The 24,960-nt window shown below is 38.8% G+C and overlaps 1 protein-coding gene across 2 annotated transcripts in view; it reads left to right on the forward strand.

Annotated features, from left to right (window-relative positions):
- Mme (membrane metalloendopeptidase) overlaps positions 1-22,986 on the forward strand; it is a 76,027-nt gene extending 53,041 nt beyond the window's left edge. For both annotated transcript variants that reach the window (XM_005344054.2, XM_005344053.3), the window contains exons 17-23: positions 4,307-4,365; positions 9,224-9,343; positions 10,866-10,999; positions 11,102-11,167; positions 14,706-14,801; positions 15,130-15,206; positions 21,498-22,986. In XM_005344054.2, coding sequence (XP_005344111.1) covers positions 4,307-4,365; positions 9,224-9,343; positions 10,866-10,999; positions 11,102-11,167; positions 14,706-14,801; positions 15,130-15,206; positions 21,498-21,597 — 652 coding nt within the window. In that variant the 3' untranslated portion in view covers positions 21,598-22,986. The remainder of the gene's footprint in view (positions 1-4,306; positions 4,366-9,223; positions 9,344-10,865; positions 11,000-11,101; positions 11,168-14,705; positions 14,802-15,129; positions 15,207-21,497) is intronic.
- Positions 22,987-24,960: the final 1,974 nt, after the last annotated feature.

Here is a 24,960-nt window from a genome sequence, read left to right on the forward strand (position 1 = left end):
ATTACTGTCTGGCCCATTAGTTCTAGCCTCTTATTGGCTAACTCTCACATCTTGATTCAACCCATTTCTATTAAATCTGTGTATCACCATGAGCTGTGGCTTACCAGGAAAGATTCAGCATGTCTGACTTGGCAGCTGGCTCCATGGCGGCTCTCTGCCTGCCTTCTTCCTCCCAGAATTCTGTTCTGTCTACTCCACCCACCTAAGGGCTGCCCTATCCAAAGGCCAAGGCAGCTTCTTTATTCAACCAATGAAACCAACACAAATACAGAACAACCTCTTACACCAGAGCGTAGCGACTACTCAGTGACTCAGTTTCCCTACCTGCAGATTGCAGGTGCCCTCTATTCTGTCAGGATGATCTGGGAGGTCAGGAAGAGCATGTGAGAAGCGTTTGAGAAGAAAAAAATAACAGAAGTGTAAAAAATTATAATGACCAGAGATTTCAACAGGATTCTCCTTTCACCCAGCAATACTTGAGGAGGCACACACAAAAAGCTATTTATCATCCTGCTGATTTCAAAGGAGTCGCTTTTAGCATAGATGCCTAGAATTGAACACTCCCTAGGAGAAGGACCTTAAAGGTCTTGTCCTTTATTTTAAGCTTTAAATTCTGTGGCTGAAAAGAGGTTTGTTCTAAGTGCTCTTGCAGTCCATCGGGTTCACTTTGTCTTAAAGGCTGCTGAATTTGAATGTTCATATCTGCTCTTCTTACCTGTCCTAAAGACTGGGCCCCTTCATTGCATCACTGCCTAGCTTCCTCAGGGTGTAAAGAGATGGATGGCAAACACCTGGCTCCTCTCTCACGGGCATTTCAGTTGTATGTCCTCTTTGAGGGTGTCTAGTTGCTGATTCAAGACCAATTAAGCGTACCTGACAAAACTACAGTTCAGAAATTAAAATTAAGTTATAATAATTATATAAAAATAAAGTTCTTGCCTACTTCCTCCATTCCCACTCTACCTCCTCACCACACAGCCCATGCTCACACATGCATAGACCACACAGCCCATGCTCACACATGCGTAGACCACTGGAGGCGGGGAGAGAACCAGAGAACTCGGAGTTTTGCTTCTTCTCCCTGGTCTAATACTGTACGTAAGAGGATGCTCGGGTCTGGCCTGCACACTTGGAAGGGATCTTGCGGAGCACACAATAGCCATTATTTTGGAGCAATAGCACCTCCATTTGTTTCTTTTCTTTTGTTCCCATTTGTTTTTCACTTTTCTACTTTATGTGCATTTTTCTCTTCCAAGTGTTACTGTCATGGTCAGCATTGTCTGAGTTTTATAAATTAAAGCCTCTCCATTTTCACAGATGAATTGAAATTAAAAAAAGGTCTTAGAATTTTTGTTACATCACTATTACATTTTAAAAATATTTCATTTGCCTCATTAATTTATCTTTTTATTTGGGGTATTTCATAACTGACCACAAGTATCAGACACTCAATATGTCTCTGCTATCACCACCCTACTTAAGATGTAACAATTGATATAATTATAGTATTTCAAGTTCTGATCATGACCTGGGACACAATGCCCTGGTTTTTTGAATTTGTATAATTCTCCAGAGTGGACTAAGGACACACTGTCCTAAAGATTTTTTTCTTGGGTTTGCTGGGGACAAATACTACACTCTAGTGCTCAGTAAACCCCACAACCAAAATTCTAACTTTATGAGCGTGATCCATGATCATAGTGGCCACCTAAGTTTTAGGAGCTATAACTTACAGTAGATATGTTAATATGTAAAACTCTCCCTGCTGGAGAGTTACAAACATTAGTCAAAATGCAATCTTAAATGCCTCAAAGTAATAAAAGATGGCACTTATTTTTCCAAAAGCAGTAAGCCTAAGCCAGCAATATTGTATGATGTCCATCTTTCTATGTCTTTGTCTTCCAGTCACGTCTGAAGTATGCCGTTTGAAGCATTCACTTAGTGTATCTGCCTTTTTTCTCAATATAACATTTCATTTTTGAATTATGACTTTTTCTACTTTACTATTAGGACATTTGGTTAGTTCAGAGCCAAATAATTTATAACGATTCTTTATAATTACACATCAAATGCACAGCTATTACCACAACTCAGAATTTGCAATTAAGAAATTCACACTAGAGCCACTAAGACTAGGCTCTAATTCATAATCAATTTTGGTAAAATCTTTAATAACTATAAACTCTTTACTTATGAGTTTTATTGTCATATTTGCTATGAAAGTGTTGAGAATATATTTTTCTGCTCACGCAACAGTACTTTTTCAGAATTGTCTGAACATATCATCCATACTGAACTTTTCACCAGCTCCAGAGAACTTCACTTCAACCTGAATCATGGTACCTGTATAAACCTATGCAAATACATTCTAAACGCATCTCTTTTCCTCTTCTCCACCTTCGTTTATACAGACGTCTTTTTCTGTTAGTCACAGAAATAAAATCAACTTGTTCCGTGTAGCTCTGATTTCTGCATTTTAATCTAACATCCTGGGTTTACAAATACTTGCCTTGCTATGAGTCATTACAAATTGTGTAGTAAGCAAGCAGCATTTAATTAAAACAAAGAAGACGTGTTCTTGTAATCATCAACTTGCAGGAAACATTAAAATATTCATGACTCAGCTCTGCTGGAACTAGGGAGGATTGATATGTGAGCCCCATCCTGCCTAAAGTGCTTTCCTGTGCTAAAATAACAGTGGTAACAAACTAACAGAAAGACAGGTGGAAGCTATTCTTCACCATTTCCGGGCTCCTTGTTTGCCTAAAGAACAGTTGTAAAGTCCAGCACCCTTTTATGTAAAGTTTTAGTCATGATATCAAAAGGATAACAGAAGTTTTCAGATGGTCACTGCATATTTGTCTCCGCCCATTATTTTTAAGAAACTAAACTAGCGCTTATACCTGATATTCACAATAGTTCCTGACTAAGTTATAAGTCATAAGTCACAATAGTTATAACCAAGGTGATGACTTTGTACTGCTCACCTGGCACAGGAGAGACTAGAATGCCTCTGACAGAAAATGAATTTTTGTACTATTTTGATTTGCTACTAGAAGGAGAATAATTGTCACACTGGCCATTGCCCTGAGGCAAAATAACTAGTAAAACCTTAGCACAATACTCCATGATTGTCTTAAGTGTGTGTGGATATGCTAACATGAAGAGGTCATCCGAAGTCAATGGACATATATGTTAGATTATTATTATTCTGTTTTCCTTATGTCCTTACTATATGATGATTGACAGGCATCTTCCATAGTGTCTAAGCAGGAAAAGATGAAGGCAATAGCTCCTGTCTTTCAGCCCTCAAATTATCATGTGACCAGTGTTTTATTTTGTTTGGTTTTTAATTTATTTATGTACTCTTATGTAACAATAATTTATGAATTATTCTCACTTCCTAAACTAGCCTTCTATATTTAGGGTCCATGTTTTATAAGCTCTATATTCTGTGCAGAGCCTAAGTCTTGGTATGGACTGACAGACAACTCTATTTAAAAAAACTATCTGGATTTTACTTTACAACCATAAGAAAATACATCTTTCCTCAATATTGCTGCATTTAAAATAAATGCTTTTAAAGATTTATTTTATTTTTAATCGTGTGTCTGTGTGTGTGTGTGTGTGTGTGTGTGTGTGGTGTGTACACACGGGTGAAGGTGTCCTTAGAGACCAGAAACATCAAATCTCCTGGAACTGGAGTACAGGCACCCACAAGCTGCATGATGTGGTTGCTGACAGATGAACTCCGGTCCTCTGAAAAAAACCATTCCTACTCTTAACTGCTGCACCATCTCTCCCAGTGTTTCATTTTTAAAACAAGATTTAAGGACCAATAATTTGAAGTTCATTGTTCCAAGCTAAGATATCTGGATGGCCAAAGAGTCTCGTTATGAACTAAGAAGTGAAATCTTTAGAGCTACTTGAATCTGAAGTTTTGCTAGCCTTTGTTTCATTCGTTCACAACTGTTCCAGAATTGTAGGAACGCTTTAGTATCAAAGCATGAAGCTATACACATTTCACTATAATATTAGCCTCCTACAGTTTCTAAATGGATGTAGTAGATTTTGTACCATCGGATGCCTCCAAAAAAAAAAACAAAAAACAAAAAACAGATTGTAGACCTAAATATATGTTGAGTTTTTAATAAATAGAAATATTTTCCAATGAGTCTTCATTCTCGTATGCTAATGTCAATCCGTTGATCGTATTTCACACAGAAAGTTGACATCTATTTCTATGGTAAGCGGATTGGATGTGTTACAAAGGATCTTCTGTAACAAGTTCTTGTGTTTCCCATAGGTGGATAAGTGGAGCGGCTGTAGTCAATGCGTTCTACTCTTCTGGCAGAAATCAGATAGGTAAGGTATAGCCCTAAATAAGTCTCAGTCCACATACATTTGCTGTATGGTCAACTTTTAATACCCCTCCAAAAGTAAAGGTGATATCAAGTTATTGCTTCACTTCTTGAAGTATCCATGGTTTTGTACCTCTTTTCATTCTACTAGGAAAAATAAAATTAGTCCAAATCACAGCAGGTATTTTCTTCTATAGCATCCAATCTATAACATAAATGAATTGTTTTATTCCTATGCTTTCTTTGAAAGGTCATTTTAAAAATTTTACTGACTCTTGGCGGTTTGAGGAGCCAACTTTTTTTAGACTGGTTCTCTTGGTAATTCAGTAAGCAGTCTGGCTTTAGTGGAGATTCTTCTATTCTTTTCTTCATTCCAAAGCATCCAAGGAATTCAGAAGGCAGAAAAAAAACTCAGTGCCCTAGACAGCTTCAGCTGTCAAATTGACAGAGACTAGAGTTATCCGAGAGGAAAGCCTCCCTCAAATTTAGCCTGGAGATATGTCTGTGGGGAGTTTGTCTTGATTGTTAATTGACGTAGCTGGGGCCAGTGTATTACAGACAGTACCATCCCTAGGCAGGTGAGCCAGGGCTTTATGAGAAGCAAGCTGAGCATGAGCCCACATGAGTAAGCCGTCAAGCAGAATTCCTCCTGACTTCACTCAGTGATAGATGATGATTAGGAAGCATAGATCGGATAAGTCCATTCTCGCTGTTAGCTGCTTTTACAGGACACTAGAACCACTGGATTAGGCTCTAACATATAACTTATACCACCCAGTGACTGTTGCTCAGAATGGACAAAATGACTTCTGTTGCACTGATAGTAATAACATAAACTATGGTGAAAAATCAGCACATGTATGCAAAATATAATGAATAAATTAACTTCTCAAGGCAAAGATGTTTTTTCTCTCTTCCCAGGTATACCTGGGCACATTTGAAATCTATCTTTCTTCTCATATAAATAGGCCCATTTTTTCCAAGAGTTTTTGCTATGTTGACAGACACCACCCAGACACTGGCAGAAGTGAGCTAAAGTTGTAGAGCAGGCTCTGCACAGGGACTCAATCTAGACCTTTCTATTGGAATGTGGCCAGAATTAAGGGATGATAATCTCAGTCTCATTTCAAACCATTCTTTTTTATATCTCTAAGTCTGTTTTAAGCCTCACCTTTTTGAGATCTGTTACGGATTTGAAATAGAAATTGCTAGAAGCCTTGCAAGGTATTTATTATTACAAAACAAATTTTAAAGCCTGCCTTTTTATTTTGAGGTTTAAGTATCCCTTTTTGTATGCTTTTAAGCCTAAGAGGAGATATATTAAGAGGTTATCTACATTTTCTTTAAGCGTTTTTATGACTTCTATCTTTGAAGCAAAACTTTGCTGTAATTTATTTTGATACATGTTATAAAAATGGATTACATAAGAAATCTAGAAAGGCTATCTTTATATAACTTGCAGATAACAACGAAGACGTGCTAAGCAAAAATCAATCATTTGGCTCAAAGTCTAGCCTAATGTTTTCTGAAGAGAGAAAAGATCACTTCCAAACAGACAAGACTTACTTGGTGATCAACTCTCCAGCACCTGTATGATCAGCCATGGTTCAATGCATCTCTAAAACCAATCAACACCTTTCTTCAGAATGCCTTTAACTCTAGAAGTTCTTCACTTGTGAATCTTGAGAGATGATAGATAGATGATAGATAGATAGATAGATAGATAGATAGATAGATAGATAGATAGATACACAGATACACAGATACACAGATACACAGATACACAGATACACAGATACACAGATACACAGATACACAGATACACAGATACACAGATACATAGATACATGGATAGATGGATGGATGGGTGGGTGGATGGGTGGATGGATGGGTGGATAAATGAATAGATAGATGGATGGATGGATGGACAGACAGACAGACAGATTTTTTTCTGGAGATTGAACTGCAGGCCTTATAAGCATGATAAACATACACTCTGACACTGAGCAGCATCCCCAACCCCCTCCAAATCCTCTTTTTAATATTCATAGTTCTGTCAGTATGAAATTCATTAGAGTGTGAGTTAACTCTATATTGAAACCCTATTAACAGAATTGCTTTTCACCGTGAAGTGAAGCAGCTAGACATTTATTTTTATCTCAGGGCAGAAACAACATAGCTTCATTTCAGCAACAAGTAGGAAAGACCCTAGACACTCCCAGATCTGGTACTGATGCACTCTCAGATTTTACCTGAATGCAAACTTAAGCTGTGTTTGAGATATCTTAAAGTTGAGTTGCTTGAAATCTAGATAAGACCGGGAGGGGGGTGATTAGTGGGGTGTGAGTGAGAGTGCAGACAAAAAGAAAGAAAATTAACGATGTGTGTGTTTGTGTGTGTGTGTGTGTGTGTGTGTTCCAGTGACTTGTTTTATTGGCCAGCTTGCTGGCAGTCATGAAATGATCTGTCGGTGGCTAGCAACATTGTCATGTTTACTAGTCAGTGAGGTTATTGGAGAAGATCCTTCTAAAAAAAATATTGAGCTGACCAAGTTAAGGAAGTTCATAATCTGCCAGGTTGAACTTGAAGACGAGTATTAATATAAGCCATAAAAATCACATCACTTCGTTGAATACTGGCATCCAGGGCTGTAATTAAGTCAGCTGCATCTCTGTGGTTAATGTTTAGCTTTGATAGCGCATTTCATAAGAGCATTTTATATAATGGGTGGAATTTAATCAAAGTACATAGTGTGGGAGATAATGCTCTGTTTAAGTTAATAAAGTACTGCATATAATTTTTATAACTTTCAGATAAAAATAATCTCTTGGCACTGTTTAGCTCAGGCAGATCTGCATGTGAGCGATGACTTTCACCAAGTCTCCCAGGACAAAGGTCAATTTTTAATATTTTGTCATCTGAAAATGAGACAATGGCAACTTTCCAACCTATTGAAAGACCTGAAGAACAGTATTGCTTAGAGTGTTGTGAAGCCACCTCTGTAAATACCTAATATTTATCCCCAAAGCTCATGAAAGTTTAGGTCATATTTACCCTCGAAGGAAAATATTTGCTACTCTGTGTTAATTGAACATTAAATTTCTCTTCTTTTTTAATTACTGAAGGTCAGGGTCTTTCACTTCTATCTTGATGTCCTGTATAGGAAAGGCCCAGAGTTTTGCTTGTCATATGTGCTAACATGACATACAATCGATTCCAGAATATCGTGCTGCAGTTACCTAGTGTGTACTAGAATTTTAAAATATGAAAGGTAAAATTAATGAATTATAAGACTATATCTTCATTCACTTCATTCATTTTTAAGGTTAAGGGATAACTTCCTCTAGACAACATTGGCCCAAAATAATAGTCCCTTTGCGTTGCATGGAGGCAATATACCCCAAGAAAAAAATAATTGAAACACATTAGTGTATTTAGCAGGTACATTTATTGTCAGAAGTTAAAGCAAAGGACTATACCAGGAGAAGCAGGAAAATATGATATCATGCAGCGTCAGGAGGAGGATGCTGTTTGGCCACAGAACAACCTTCCGAAGTTTCTTAGCAGGAGAGGAATAGTGACCATTATTGCACTTTAATCTGGCTACAGACTAGAATAAGAGGGTAGATGATATTAGGGGAAACTGCGAGTGAGGCAGAAAGTGAGAACATCTCTTAGGAAATTCTCACGCTCCACACAAGGAACAGGCATGAGGGAATGTGCACTGTCAAACTTTCCAGAAGAGACACCAGGACGTGCTAGAGCAGGGCAGCACCTGATGTTTGCCCACGAGTGCTGTGCCAACTTTGTAAAGAAAATAAGGCACCTGAGACCGATAGAAGAGGTTCACTGCTGGGGGCTACACTCTGTTGACATGATCGTTTCTGCTAAGTGCCATTAAAAAAATAACAGGCAAGAAACTGGTACCTAGGAGAAATAAAGTGTTTGCTGTTTGGTGTACTCACCTGTATTTGAGACATAAAAATGGAAAAAGTTTTCAACTCAATACAGATGTTACGACAACCATAAAAGGTATTATTTATTGACCAAATTTTTTAAATAAAATAATCTTATTCTTGGAGATTTTCATGCCTGCTAAACTTTTTATAAACAACTTAGTCTATTGAAAATACATATCCCTTTGTTTATAACTGATGATTTATTCGGTCAATAAATTTTCTGGGTGCTAATTATATTCCAAGAACTGTCTGGCTATGGGGTCTAGAGACAAAAAGAAAAATGGACCAAAGAGTACATAAATAAATGTGTACGAACACATAAATCTCTGATCATACAGGGCTGAGATTTGAGGTGCCAGGATGGGAATGAAAAAAAGTCAGATAAAGAAGAACTCAAATTATAAACAAGGACATAAACAGAATTTAGAGGTGTCATAGGAACCCTGATAAAAAATAAAATATTATTAAGTGATGGAGGTACCCTTATGACTCAATGTCAGTTTATTTTAGCTAGAATTGTGGACAGATATAATTTCAGAGATAGCATTGAAAAGAAATGTGTGTTATTGAGTAGCTCTTCTTTCCAAATATTTACACAAGGGAAAGATTTTCCTGAGTATAACTTATACATTTTCCTTGCCCCAAACTCCTTATAGAAAAAAAAATCTTGAAGATTGGTAGGTGAATTGTGATAAATAAATCATAGGTTGAGCACAGCGCTGGCTCAGTCACTTTGCCACCATCAATAATAAATGATTGTGTTGGTGTCTGCCACACAAGACTTTTATTATCTATTATCCTAAGTGAAATGAACTTGGTAGAAACAGGTTAGTAATTATGACGCCGTCATTGACAATGCCACGGATAATCTTCCCAAATCTTCCACTGTCTTCTCTCCTTTAGTCTTCCCTGCTGGCATTTTGCAACCCCCGTTCTTTAGTGCCCGGCAGCCCAACTCACTGAACTATGGGGCCATCGGCATGGTCATCGGACATGAGATCACACATGGCTTTGATGACAATGGTAAAGTATAGGTAACATTTTCCTTTGGCTGAAATACATCTTCCTAAGTTGAAGAGCTGTCATATGTCAGTACAGAACCCCATGTGTTTATCAGTATGTTGCTGACCTATGTCTCACCACAGAGTCAGCGTTCTAGTTAAAGTGTTTCCTAAGAAACTCAAAACACTAGTGGGCAGTGAAAAATATGTGCTTTATACTGTGAGAGATGGAAGCAAAAATTCACACTGAGAAAGTGCTACAGTGTTGTGCACCGGAAATGATGTTCAGTCCGATTATATGTGTCTTAGCTTTCCAGGCTCACAGAGAGCAGGGTCCTATCCAAACCCCTGTGTTTGGCACTCTGCTTGTAGCCAGGAAGTCTTTTTCTTTTCATCTTTTTGTTTAGTACATAATTTAGAACCTTGTAAACAGCAGGCACTTAAATGTTGATATGCGTCCCTAAACAACCAAAAAGATTTACAGTTTTAATTAAGTCAAACAAGATTAAAAATAGAAGATATGGTAAAAAAAAAACATAACAAAAATTGTAACAAGTTTTAGTTCACAAAATACTAACTGGACAGAATTCTAGACAAGAAAAATAACACCTTAAAAAGAAACACGCGAGACGTCTGTTAACTCAATTAGTCAGTGCTCCAGTCTTAACCAACACTGACTAATAATATTTCCATTTTCCAAATAGAAGCATACAGAGGCATATAACATGTTTGTGTAATGTTATAGAACCTGGAATTGGTAGAATCAGCATATAAGTTCAAATTTTGTTTCATTGCCATTTTCTTATTCACTATATCCTAAATATTTAAAACATGATAAAATTAAATGTCAAAACATACAAAGTATATAAATGCATTCAGAGATACAAAAAAGGAAAATATCGATGTTGTTTAAATCTAGCAAGAAAATTCTGGGAGAAAAGGCGTGCTTCTCTTTGTGCTTTAAGTAGAGGAAAACAAGGAGTTAGTTTGCCTAAAGGGTCTGGAAACATGAGATGGGAGCCAGAATAAAGATGTTGGGCTTTTAAAGTCTCAAAATATCAAATTAAATAGTTCTGGTTTAGATGGAAAGCATCAAGGACAGCCAAGTGTGTTTTCAGAAGTGCTTATCTAGTGGCCTCATCTGCAGTAGCCACAAGTCAAGTAGATGAAATAAATACCTATCAATTCCAAGACACATTGGCAGACAAAGTTCAAGCTTTCCTGAAGAAAGCAGAAGTTGGGGGAGTTAGAAGTTTCTCTCATCGTCTGCCTCATTCCGTGGACACTCACAGAGCAGTATTTTCATTTTTTCCACCCAAACTAGAGATCTCAAGATGGAAGGGTTGTGTCCATGCCAATATCCTCGCTATGATTTTATCGTTTTTCAAAATGGTTCTGAGGAACCGGAACAGCCAGTGGGAGGTCTCTCAATGGTGTTTCTTATAGCTGCATGAGAACCTACTTCAAGAATTTCGACTATGAAACAATCTTATTCTTATTTTTATTGTAACAAATTTCCTTTTTACCAAATGAATATATTACAGGAAGAAATTTTAACAAAGATGGAGACCTCGTGGACTGGTGGACTCAGCAGTCTGCAAATAATTTTAAAGACCAATCCCAGTGCATGGTGCACCAGTATGGCAACTTCACGTGGGACCTAGCAGGTGGACAGCATGTATGTCATCAGCATCTTCCAGAACAGCTCCAGATGTGCAACCCCAAGTGAAATGCCGGTGCTGTCTCTAAAAATCCTAACAGAAAATCTTTCTTTAAACAGCTCAATGGAATTAATACACTGGGAGAGAACATTGCTGATAATGGAGGTATTGGCCAAGCATACAGAGTGAGTATTCATACTTTCTTCCCACGTCAGCGATGGGAGTGTTCATTTATCATATTCACCCATTTCTTTGAAGTCTTGTAGAAGAGGCTATATAGACAGGAAGTGGAGAGTGGGAAATGGGAATCACGTGAAGAGTAAGAGGCTTGTGTATATGCTGGTCACAGGGGTCTGTGGGTTGACATGGTGTGAGGAAGTCAGGGTGGAAAAGGAAGCACTCAGTGATACCCCCAAAGGACTCGAGAAGATGCATGAGCTTCTAGAAGACACAGAAATAATCCCTGAAGTAAATTTCTTAGTAAATATGTCCATATAAATGATTGTTTGGGGGTCATTCATCGGTATAAGGGAGACCCGCATCTTCTCAGCATGTGAGGCAGCCTGTGGCGGTGGTGTCAGCATAAACTGAGGACATAACATTAAGCCATAGTCTGCTCACTGAGAAACAGTTAAGGACACAATTGTGATATGCTCTAGTATATGGCCATGTGATTGGCCCAACTATTATCCTTCAAGAATTATTATTGTCGGAATATTCATTAGACTCACTTATTCCACTTATTCTTGCAGGTAACAAGTAGTTTATTTACCTACATTTGAGGATTTCACTTTTGAGTGCTATATTTATGTCATTTTCACACATTTCTCTCTCCTCAACCTCTCCTGTGTCCCCCCCCCCCAGACTCATAACCTCCTCTCCTTTACTATTATCCACACATCCACACAAAAGCTATGGAATCCTTTTAGTGCTGCTTGCATGCACATGGATTTAGGGTTGACCATTTGGGACTGGATAACTCATCAGGGGACTCATCCTGCCATTGACTGCCTGTAGCTCTTCATCTGAGGTGGGGGGCTCATGAAATATTTTCCATCCATATTGGCAATGTCCGCTGGCAGTGTCATTAGGCAGGTCTTGTTTAAAGAACCCTACCATGTAGATTTTTTTAGATACAGCTTCCCTGTGATGTCTAGAAGGCATTATATTACAGCAAGTGTCCAGGTCCTCCAAGGCCCGTACAGTCCTCCCATCTAAGTACTTTCCAGGACTTTGCTTTCGTTGTAGTACCATTTGAGGTGCTAGGGATGCAGCAAAACAGCTTCTGTAAAAGATTTCAGGAATTGAGGATTAAAAGATGATCCAATGAATGCCAGTAGGGAAGAAAAAATAGGGAATTCCACAAAAGGGTGGAGGGATGATGCTTTTGGAAGGAACGAGGAGGAATGTAGATGAATTTGAGTGTACCTCTTGACCCGGAAGCAGCCCACACATGGGAGAATGAGCAGCCTACTTGCGATGACACAAGGATAAGGTGTCCATGAGAGAGAACCAGGTTTTCACAGATGGGATGGGTAGAATGTTTAAGGACTGAATAGGATTATTTGGTCATCACTGCAATGTTGAGGGTCAAAGGGGAAGAGAGCAGTAGTGATTGTCAGAAGAGTAGAAGCATCACTACAAAACAGAGACGCAACTGATGGGGTCTACAGTGTGCCCAAAACAAAGCATCATTTCAGTATGAGGCCTGAGAAGTGAGGTCGGATAAATGTCCCAGCCTATCATTGGGGGATGGTACATTGCTACTACCTTGAATGCTGGGTAATTGATGTTTATGTTTCTCACTAGGTGGCAAATAGTGGGCAGTTTACCTCTTTGGGTGCTGGACAATTTTTAATTTCCTATAAATATTCTTGAGAATTTATATTTCCTATAAATATATCATAGGATATAGTTAGATACATTAGAAATGGTTTACTCCTTTTTGGACATGTTCAAACAATGTTAGTTGAGACTGGGATAATGCTTAGTTTAGAGGTAACCGATTCCCCTACTGAAGCCAAGTTCTGCCCTGTGGTTCTTAAGTGTCCCCATCCTTATCCTGCTGGGCCCAGGCACTGCTATCTGTAATCCTTTGGGGATGATCTCCAGATTAAATGAAACTGATCTCCAGATTAACATGAAGCTGACTAATCAAGGGCACCCTCCTATGATCTTGGAATCTTCTTTCAGGATTTCCCTTTCTTAGTATCCTGGCCAGAGTAACCCAAAGCACTCAGTTTATTTTCAACACAGAATCCCCCAGACTTAACATTGATTTTTCCCCCTCCCTTTACTGTGGCATACATGCTCGTGGAGAAATAGTCTAAACTTGTTATAGACCTTGCCTTCGTTATTAACCATCTTTCTGGACAGGCTTCCTTTGTAAGGCGGGATGTTAAAGACTGGATTTTCAGTGTTGTGCAAGCCATTGTCTCATATGTTTTGCCCATCGCTCTGTTGATTCAGCAGCAGCCCCTGTCACTCTGTGTTGACGGGAAGTAGTTGGTGTTAGTAATTAGCACATTTTGATGAGTCTGCTGTACACTCACCCACACCAGCCTGATAATTATAGTAATAAAGAAAAGTACAATTGCACAAATATTGATGACACCCTATGAGTTCTTTGCATGTGATGATTTGCCCCTCTGTTAGATCACGGACTCCCTAAGTGGGAAGGGCATAAGCCTTCCCTCTCTCTCCAAAATCTTTAGATAGCAAAGGTTCACTCATCTGTGTTGATGGTAAAAAGAGAAAAAGAAAATACATGTTTAACTTACATAACTGATGGGTGTTCTTTGTTAGAAATTGGAAAAGGCTGGCAAGATGGCTGAGCGAGTAAAGCCGCTTGCCACCAAACGTGGTCACCTGAGTCAAATCCTTTAGATCCATTCAGTAGAAGGAGAGAACTAAGTATTGCAAGTTGCCCTCCGATCGCAATACATGCACCACTGCATGCACCCTCTCAAGCGTCTGCCCATAAATAAATAAATAAATACATGTAATTTAAATGTTTTAAGGAAAAACAAATAACTTGTCTCAGGAAGTTTAATATTAATCCATTTTAAAATTACATATAGCAGAGCAAGCCTACATTCCTCAATAGTGAAAAAGAAAATCTTTAAGAACCTTTTCTGTGTTCATGTGGCCAAAGTTTCCTTTCTCCTGTCTTTACTGGAAGTCTGTCTACTTTGTCCTGTATTCCTGTATTGCGGGAACCAGAGTAGTTACCTCTCCTTCACCTTAGGATCACGGACACTAAAACCCCAAGGAATCTCAACAGAATCCCTTAGATTTTGGCAAGAATCACTCAGACTAAATCTGGTGTGTGTCAATTTTGCCAAGAGTAGTAACTAAGCTAAATATAGCAATTGCAGATGACTCCTTTGGCAACCCATTCCTCCAGCGAGCTGGACTTACCCATCTATCCGTAGACAGTGTGAAGGTAAGATTGTCATCATGTGTTCAAGTCTCATTTCTTCCAACTGACATGTAGTGTGATCATCTGACATGCCAGACTCTTGTCTCCAGCTAATGAGTCTCTTACTCTTTCTGAACATTTATAGATGCATTCTAGCCTTCTTGCTAATCCATGAGAGAGTTACCGGTTACCATATCTAAATGTATTTTATAGTGATTTGATATAAAAGATGAATTACATGGTCTTTTGCGATTGGTTTTTATGCAAATTTAAAAATTACATACTTTTATTTTACTATTTAGGCCTATCAGAATTATGTTAAAAAGAATGGTGAAGAAAAATTACTCCCTGGAATTGATCTAAGTCACAAACAACTATTCTTCTTGAACTTTGCCCAGGTAGTATATCTTTCATGACTGATAAATGAGAAAAAACACTTTAAGTTGTAATTTCATAGCAAGTTGGATACTGCGTGATGTTTTCTTCTTTTAATTAATTGGGGTGCAGCATTTGACTTGGCTAGATTTCATGATTTGCAACAAGATTGTCAGATTATGTTCATTATAAATGATTATGTTTATATATTGCCTTTCATGGAACATTACTTGAAGAGTAAATGGTTGAATATGAATGCCAAATTAATGTTTGCTTTCCCCCCCACCTACGCACAGTGCTCCATGATTACACCCGAGCATGTTGTTTTCCTTTGTTTATTTATACTTCTAGGTGTGGTGTGGGACCTACAGGCCAGAATATGCAGTCAATTCCATTAAAACAGACGTACACAGTCCCGGCAACTTCAGGTATGTGGATAGGAATAGCAGTTGGACTGTTCTGGTGTTGACACCATTAGATCTATATTTCAAATTTGCCTTTTTCTGCTTCTTATTCTATATAATTTAAGAGTACTGAGAACGTGTGTATGTATCTATTCATACATGCATGTGTGTCTGTGCATGCCCGTGTGCGTGTGTATGTGTGTGTGTGTGTGTGCGCGCGCGTGAGTATGAGCATTTGTGTGTGCATGTCTGTCTATGTCTGTATATCTGTCAAAGATAGGACTCATCAGACCACAGCAGCAATGCGTCCACAAGCCCAGCTCTGGCCATCCTGTCCTTCAGAATACATATATCCTAAGCTTGGTGCCTGCTGGATTGCAATGAACATGTCACCTCTTAACAGTGGTTTGGTGGAACCCCCAGCTGATAGAACCTGTTTCTAAGAGGCTGTGAATGTGAGTCCCAAATGCCAAGGAAATGTTTTCATCACATGAAGGAAAGCTTTCGCTAGGTGAAGGTTCTCCAGCATTGAAGACGTATCTCCAACCCTCCAGGTGTGAGGGAGTACATTGCCTCAGAGGTCAGAGAGCAGCCCAGCAAGGCTACTAGGGAAATGCTCTTGGAGGTGGAAGAATGTGAACATGTAAGAGATCAGGTATTAGAAGAGAACCACTCGAAACAGCCTTTGAATGCTGACTTCTAGATCCTCATGTCCCTCAGACTGGCATCCTAATGCAGTTCCCTTTCTCTCTCAAGGTAGCATTTAATCACCCCTTGCTATCAATAACACCTTCCAAGAAGGAGACTGGAAAAAAAATTTAACTAAAAAGTTTGTACTTTGAAAATCAGAGTTTGAGAACAAAAAAAAGAAGTTATTACCCCAAAACTTTTAAACTCTACCTGAAATGAACGTGAATACATTACCTAGAAAATTAACTACCGATAGAAAGACACTTAATTGTAAAGTCATAAGCAGCACACTTAAGCATCTTATATGTCATCAAATACACTTGGTCTGTCCCAGTGTCGTGACTTGTTGCTGTCACCAGCCCCAGATCACCTCTGCTTTAGGAATTCCTTAAGAATTCCTTCATGCAGCAATAGCTCATTGCAGCTTGCTCTCCCTGTAATGTGAGTTAAGGTTAGTTCCGTTAATTAACTTATCCATACCAGCTGCTTTGGGTTAATTGTGGATCTATTCCCACTATGGTTTAATCCAAGAGACTTTTAGCTTAATTTCTTAAAGGTATTTTTTGTTTGTTTTGTTTTATTTCTTTGATTACCAGCACAGACAAGTATTTTTTTAAAAAAAAATGTTGTTTTTGTTGCTGCTGTTGTTCTTACTAGTTTTCAAGAGTTAAAAATATAAGCATCTAATTCTGAGGCTAGTAGGAAACTTTTGTAAATGCATATAAAACAGTTTGTCAGACCCTTGCTCTGTATGCTTCTATGAACATAAGCAGATGTCTATAAAGAGCTCGTTTCCTTGAGGTAGTATGGGGCTACTGAATGGTCTGCCTTCCTGGGAGAATAAAGTGTTTCGTATTAATGTTCTTTTGTTTTGATAAGGCAGTCTACTGTTACTATCCTTAGTTCTGCTTTGGTCTCTTAACCTTGTGAAGTCGTTGTAGCTTGAGCATGCCCAGGCCTGTTTATCCCTGTGCTAGTGATCGCATCATTTAACTCCTAGATGAGCTTTTTGTTAGGGTTTTTCTGCATGTTTGACTGAGCCTATTTTAATATTCTGGCTTTGGTTTCTTGATATATAAGGACTAAATTATCGAGAGAGTTGTTGGAAGATTCACGTTAGTGGATATAAATGCCTATTATTTATATTTTTTTAAAAATAATTACTTTTTTTTAAATAAAAGACCTGGATAGATTAAAGTTTTGTGTAGAAAGCTATGGACCTTGAGGGCTAGAGAAATTGCTCAGAAGTTAAGAGTATGCACCGCCCTTGAAAAGAACATGGGTCTGGTTCCCAGCACACATGTCAGGAATCTCAGGACCACATTTGACTCTATCTCTGGGAGACCTAATGCTCTATTCCGGCTTCTGCTGATACCAAGCGTGCATATGGCACACATACATGTTTGCAGACAAAATACTCATACACATAAAATAAAAATAAAGAAATTATCTTAAAAAAGGAAATCTGTAACAGACTTAACACCATTTTCAAGTACGCTAGTACTTGCACATTGATGGTTGCTCATTTCCTCTGTTCTGCATAGTAGCAGATGTAATGAGTGTTGGCTAAGTAACCCAGCAAGGTAAGAGTGACTGCATTCCCCCACCCCAATATTTTCATATGAACATTTGAAGTGATTTATATCTTTAATGTTTTTATTCTAACACCAAAGATATCTCTATTTTCATTCATAATAAGAGAAGTATGTTCACGTTTTAAGAGTAAATGGAAGGCCAGCCCTTTGTCAAAAAAAAAAAAATTCTATTTGCTCTAGAGCTAAAGGGATTTCCTTGGCAAATGCTGAGATTATGTTTTAGCTTTGGAAACAGGTTGCTTCCTGACAATTCGAAGTGAAATATATTTTACAAGAACTTTTAAAACTTACAATCCTTGAGTTATTATTCAAAAGTTGTGCTTGGTGGTTCATCTGAAAATATTTTCAAGATAGAAGAAGATTAATAAATTCATGCTGAAGCAGCTGTACCATCAAAAACAGAAGAGGAGCTGTTTCAGGGATGAAATCCCAGTATGTTTATTTATATATAGTACTTTCAGCATTTTATGCGGATATTTTCAACCAGTGTAGATACTTGGTTTCCTTATATAAGGTTGCATGCTTGACTTAACTGTTCTTTGAAATCCTCATGCTTCTTTCATTCACCTTAAATATTAGCATCAACTCCTGATATTTTTCAACTATCATGATGGGTTTTAATGAATTGTCTAACAGTCCAGTTAGTATATATGAACCTACATATTATTCTATGTGGTAAAATATATGTTACTCAACGTGGCTTTGTCATGAAAGGATCACAATAGTTAGGAAATTATAAGACTGGTTAGACTCTTCATAAATGCAACCAGCCAAATTTGATTCTAAGTCATTAATTTTAAGAAACTAATAATAGATTGTCAGAAGACCTATTAATTGAGAACAAATTATTCAATAATTTAAAACGTTCATTTACTATACAGCCATGGTGGTATGCGCCTTTGAGAAGCAGAAGCAGGACAATCTCTGTGAGTTTAAGGCCAGCCTGGTCTACATAGAGAGATCCAGGACAGCTAGAGCTACATAGTAAGATTTTGGCTCAAATAAGTAAATAAATAAATAATTCATTTGCTTTTCGTTAGGAGTAATATATTAAAGGTCTAAAGTCCATCCTCAGTCACACAGATGTTTGCCTCCCTAGATTTTTGAAGTTTTTAATACAAATGATTATTTCACAGGGCATAAAGAGCACCAGCACAATTGACTATTTTACATAATGGGGTAAAATTTTTGAATGAATTCTGTTAAGGAAACAATGAAAGACTTTATCTTCTGTTAATAAAAATGTAAACACACAAGTGCCAGAGTTTTAATGTAGCATGAAATGCATGTAAATATTGTATGCAATCCTAACAGTATATGACCTCACTCTTAGAGAAGGGATTTATTGTATTCAAAATGTACCCAGTCTTCAAAATGATTATTCATGTCACCTATCCAAATATTTGATGATATAAATATCATCAAACATTAATTATAAGCCTGGGGAAGAAAAGCCCTGGTCTGCTGCTGAGCTGATTATTCAGAATCAAATTATCTAGACATCTTGCATGGGAAAAGAGGAAATACAACAGAGATGGAGAGCTGAGGGTTTGTGTGTTGACTCTACCTGGGTTGTCAACTCCCAGTTGTGCCTTCCCAAAATTAGTCTTTCTTTGGGGTGTTACGTGACTTTAATTTCAACAGAGGCAGATGGATCTATATGAGTTTGAGGCCAGCCTGATCTGATCTACATAGTCAGACCCTGTCTCAAGAAAATAAAAAGGAAAGAAGGAGGACAGGATGGAGGAAAGAAAGCAAAAAAGAGTGAGAGAAAGAAATGTAGAATTGAAGCATAGATTTGGACATTTTCACTGATATGATGGTTCCTCTGTATCTTCTGTATCAGGCTGAGAAAAAAAAAACCTTATTTAAGTAACAAAACATTGAGGTTCTTCAGTCTTCAGGTATTTTTTTTTTTTTTTGCATACACACACCATCAGTCAGGGAGCTTCTTCCTCAGAGTGAGGATGCCTCTAGCCACCACCACTGCCCCCTCCCCATATCTAAATGAATGACATTCCTTACCACACTGAAAGGGTAGTTAAGCTTGGACCCTAAAAGAGTCAAGACCACCATCAAAACAATTAATTTCTAAGATGGTTTTTCTTTTCTCTGAAATGAGGTAGCTGTGTAGCCCAGAGTTCATTCATTCAGCCCGTCCTGAGTCAGAATGCACATATAAATCATTTAGTTGGCTTGGAAGATTCAGCAGAGAGCAGGCTACCCGCAGCACTTTTCCCATAGAGATGACAGTCTAGTGATACTGTAACAGCTTTGATCAAAATAAGACAAGAGGAAAGAGGTCAATTAGATAGTAGTCAGATAATGTGGCTATCCTAGTTAGAGCTACCATTGCTGGGATGAAGCATCGTGACCAAAGCAACTTAGGGAGAAAAGGATTTATCTGGCTTATGCTTCCAAAACACTGTTCATCATTGAAGGAAGTCAGACGGGAACTTGGAGACAGGAGCTGAGGCAGAGGCCATGGAGGGGTGCTCTTTCCTGACTTGCTCTTCATGGCTTGCTCCGTCTGCTTTCTTATGGAACCCAGGAGGACAATCCACGAAGGGGTGGTATCCACAATGGGCTCCATCAATCATTAATTAAGAAAATGCCTTACAGGCTTGCCTACAGCCAGATCCATGGAGGCGTTTTCTTAATTGAGGTTTCCTCCTCTCAGATAACTTCAGTTTGTGTCAAGATGGCATGAAACTCTAGCACAGCTGTCAAGGAGGTGATGATGAAGGCTGGAAGGTGTTAGCCATGCCCTGGCTGAGAAGTGATTTCCCCAGGTAGTGGGCATCACAGCACCAGGTTGTGGTTGCTATGGGGAGTGAAAATACATCAGGCTGGCATAGTTAGAGCTCAAAGTAGAATTTGAAGGAAAATTTGCTACGTCGACAAAGTCTGGATTTCCTTCAGGTATTTTCTGGAACTAGGTTTGAGAATTATAGATTATGGTTTAATTTCCTTAAGATTACTCAGACTATACATGTGGGATGTTTGGATGGGAGACAAGAGCTGTGATGTTTATGTGCTCTTATCCACCGCACACAGAGTTCCATAAGCACCGATGTTTATGTGAGCTTAAGCACTGCACACAGAGGGTTCAATAAGCACTTGTTCCTTCTCTTCCAACTCTACAAAGCACTTGCCACCAACCTTCACTTCCCAACCTTAGGAGAGGATGCTCTGGTCCAACAGGAGGAAAAGGGAAGGAGCTGATTGATGGCTGGTGTTGTAGTGTCACCACTACCTTTTATTGGCCTGTTCCTCCCTTCAGATACTGCTTAGTTCAGATACTGGGTTGGATGGCTTTGTTTTGCCCATTGGTGCCAAAACTGATAAGAAATGGGCATTTTTCAGCTCTTTCCAGTTATGGAGACTGAATCCAGTTTCTAATATGGAAGAAGAGCTTTGGAGACAAAAGAAAGAAAGGAAGACAGACAGACACACACACACACACACACACACACACAGAGAGAGAGAGAGAGAGAGAGAGAGAGAGAGAGAGAGAGAACTTCTCAATCTTCCTGACTAAATCAAGTGAAAAAAAATTTACTAAGAGAAAGTGGCAGAGAGAGTAGAGAGTAGTCAGGATATAATATTTATGTATACTTACATATATGTATATATATATGTGTGTGTGATGTGTGTGCGTGAAATTGTCAAACAACAGTTATTCAATTAAAACTTAAAAAAACAACTTAATAAAAACATTGAAATAGTCTTGAAACATGTTTCAAAGTCTGTGCTCTTAACTCCTGCACTGTGGCCTTCCATCCATTTAAGGACTCTGTTAAGGAGAAGGATCTAATTCATCCCGCCAGGTTTGTGTTTCTGAATCCGCTCATTTGCGCTGCATAGAGATCATCTGCAGAGGTGGGGGCTGGAGAGATGGCTCAGAAGTTAAAGGCTGGGCTCACAACCGCAAGGACAAGAGGAGTAGGGGACTCCTAAGGCCTCAATTGGGATATGGACAATCAGTGTCCAGCGCTGACGATAACTTTTTTGTTTGTTTGTTTCAAAGGATTATTGGGACTTTGCAGAACTCTGTGGAGTTTGCAGATGCCTTTCACTGCCGCAAGAATTCATACATGAATCCAGAAAGGAAATGTCGGGTTTGGTGACCTTCACAAGAAGCAGAGCATCCATGGCGTGACTTGTTAAAACCACAGACACAGGAACTCTCCCTTCAGAGAAATCGGGCCTGGGAAGTTTCTGCAGCTACTTGGGGGCAGTTCACAAAGATGAGCACAAGCTAACATACGTGAAATTAGATTGTTAAATCCACTGTGAATGGAAGGGGGTGGTAGCCTAAGGTCTGTCAAATCAATCACTTCACTGTGTAAATAGTGCTTACTTTCAATGGCAGGATTACTGTTCATTCTGTTTCTCTTACAGACAGCAAGTCCAATGCTGTCCGTAGAGAACAGTGTTAACTCTTGAGGCAGAGTACAACTTCCGACCCGAGGGAGGAAGATGTTGAATGCGGCTGGGCACCAGGGCACAGCAATGATTTGCCTGGCCAGTCACTTTTGTTTGCATTCATGTTCCTTCAAAGCGCTCCCAAAGAACTCCCATGCATAGCGTGGCCTTAAGGCTTATGGAGTTTTGAACTCGTTTTACCATACATAAGTTATTCATTCGCTCAACATCATTCTTGTTTAAGCACTCTTATGGTAAAAGTGAGTATCTGAAACTCTTCCCCATCTTATCCACTTTAACGACGTTGAGATTCTTCCGCCCCTGAAAAATTTTTGAGCAATCTCTTGCTCACTCTGCCTCTCAAACTTGGTTTATTTAAAGGATTTGCAGTGATGTATAAAGAATAATCCTATATTTAATTCTTAACTATATGTATGACTGAATAACCATCACTATAGTTAATCAGTGAATATTGAAGTTGTATGGCCAAAGTTGATAGTTACAAAGATCTGTAATGTGATGTGCAGGTGAAAATTTGGGACTTTTTAAACCTGTAAATCATTGGTGAGAAGCTTTAAGTACCAACTGTGAGAGCAAAGGTTACCACTGAACCACTGTCTAGAGATACATCATAGCTGTGGTTTACAAACAGCATTTTCAAGATCAAGTCTGTCCCCAAGAGTGGCTTTCAAAGGGCCTAACTGTATCTGTGTTGCTCCATGAGTCCTTATCTCTTCAGGTTTGTCACCTAATGGAAATATTTTGGTAATAAATCCAAGTTGTGAGCCCCTTACTAGGCCTATGTGCAAGCCATCTCGTTCTAGGAAGCCTGTGTCTGAGTAGAGATGGAGGTCTCCAGCAGACCAGCTACTGGATTTCCACGTTCTAATGACCCTGATCGCATTCCTCCCAAAACACATTCGCTTCCTCTCTTGTCCTGCCGCTGACTTCTGTGCATTTCGCTGTCCAGTTAAGATTTTACAAAACAGGTGCACTTCTACAATCCTTATTTTTCTATCGAAGGGTGAAAATGAGAATATTTCTATTCAGGATATTGGTTTTCATGCCTCTTGTAAAAAGCCCATTTGTCTGTAAAAAAAATGTTGCTACAACATAATGTATAAGACTGTATAGAACAGAACTATACAGCTAGTGAATGGTCTCCCTCGGAACACAGCCCTGCAGCTACAGCCTATAAGAAACGGGGCACTGTCCTAGCTCCCCACCGTCATCACTTTGGTCCTCCACATGCATTATCCAAATCTCCAGCATCGTGTACTAGCTTCGCCCCATTTTGTCTTTTAGCCATCCCTGCATTCTTTCTTATCTGACTTCTCTCTGCCTTACATTTGTAAGACTTAGCTGTAGAGTTGGTTTATGTGTGGATCTGTCAGTGTCAAATAGGATTCCTTTGTGTGACTAGACTACAAATCTTCCGTCCTGTTGTTGATGGACTCTTAAGAAGTTTCCGGCTTCGGATTGTTACAAATGATACAACTATGCATTATGAACTGTGCTTACATATTCATCTTTACTTGAATCATCCGTGGAATCACTTTCCCAAGTCTTTTAAAAAGTATCATAAACACTGGAAACAGTTTCTGACTAACCACAAAGATCCCTATTCTTTTCCCTTTTGCCACAAACACTATTGTCATGGATAATTACAGTATACTTAGATCACTATTTCTATTAAATCAACTTAAACACATGTGAGTATTATTTGTAGTGGTAGTAGTAGATTTCAGTTAAACAGCTGCTATCTCTGGGTTATTTTTATCCCTGTCTGTGATAACCACTAAAGAAACAAACGAGGAGAGTAACTAGAACCAACTATAAATGGGTGCTAGCATCTCCACTGCTGGCTCATTAATGCATCAAGTCCCATTCCTACAGAAGAGCAACTCCAGTGGCTACATCCCTACTGTACATACAACAAACCTTTGGGCTAAGGGGCATTCAAAATTTAGAATAGCAGCTTCTTCCCTATTCCTGTCACATCCAGACATCACTTGCTGTAGCTGGTACTCAGAACCTTGGTCTCTTAATTCCTACCGTTTGTCATGTTACCTAAAACTTTAGATATAAACTCACTCACAAGTCCACACCCATAATCTTTAAGTTCTGATCAGGGAGAGTTTAGAAGCGGAAACACCAAGGCTTGAGAACTGCTGTAACGCAGCAGCATTAAGAGGACAAAGCTCCTAGCAATATATGTTGGGAAGAAGTCTGCTTCCATACCACAGTGTCTGTGTGCAGTACAAAAGGATGCTCCCCAGAAAGGTGAGGGCTTGTCCTACTTCTCCTCTGCCTCCGCTGCCAAAGTGACCTTGGGCACATGTATATTCTTTGGGGGCCTCTGCCTCTCTTACTCAAATAGAAAGCAATTAGATCCCAGCAGTTCATACCAATGCTGCCTTCCCTTTAATCTGTTACCCAGAAAACAAGGACCAAAATTCTTGCAAGCTTGAGGCTGTGATACTGTTACTACTAGGCATGTTGACAGGGCAAAAACTTGCTAATTTCCTCCAAGTATTTATACTTCCTGTAGCAATAGGTGGAGCTCTTAGAGTAGAATGCATCTGTTCTTTTGAAGGAAAATAAGATATTCTATCGTGTCCGAATTTTTTTTTATTAGTTCCTAGTCTCTGGGATAGAAAATAACAACAAATGTTTTCTTAATGTTGTTTCTACACCTAGTTGACTCTGTCGCAAGCCTATCAATTCGCATGTAAACCCCCACACACCATTTATGCCTTGAAAAAAATTTAAGATTAAATGGAGCATTGGTTTCTATGCAGTCTTATACTTTCTTCATAGTTTCAAATTAAATCTTTTTTTTTAAGAATAATATGAACTTTTTAACTAACATGTTCTTTCAAAGATAACCAGTTTGCTGATTGGATATTTCATCTGGCTACCAAATGTTAACAGGAGTTACAACCATAGTTGGGTGACTTACGCTGAAGCCCAGTGTGCACTGTCCCTAAACTGGAGAGCTGAACTGTTCAGGTTATTTAGTGAACAGAGAGCCACATGCGACTGTTGTCCAAATGGCATGTTTA

The sequence above is a fragment of the Microtus ochrogaster genome, chromosome 1, assembly GCF_000317375.1.
Source record: "Microtus ochrogaster isolate Prairie Vole_2 chromosome 1, MicOch1.0, whole genome shotgun sequence".
Lineage (NCBI taxonomy): Eukaryota > Metazoa > Chordata > Mammalia > Rodentia > Cricetidae > Microtus > Microtus ochrogaster.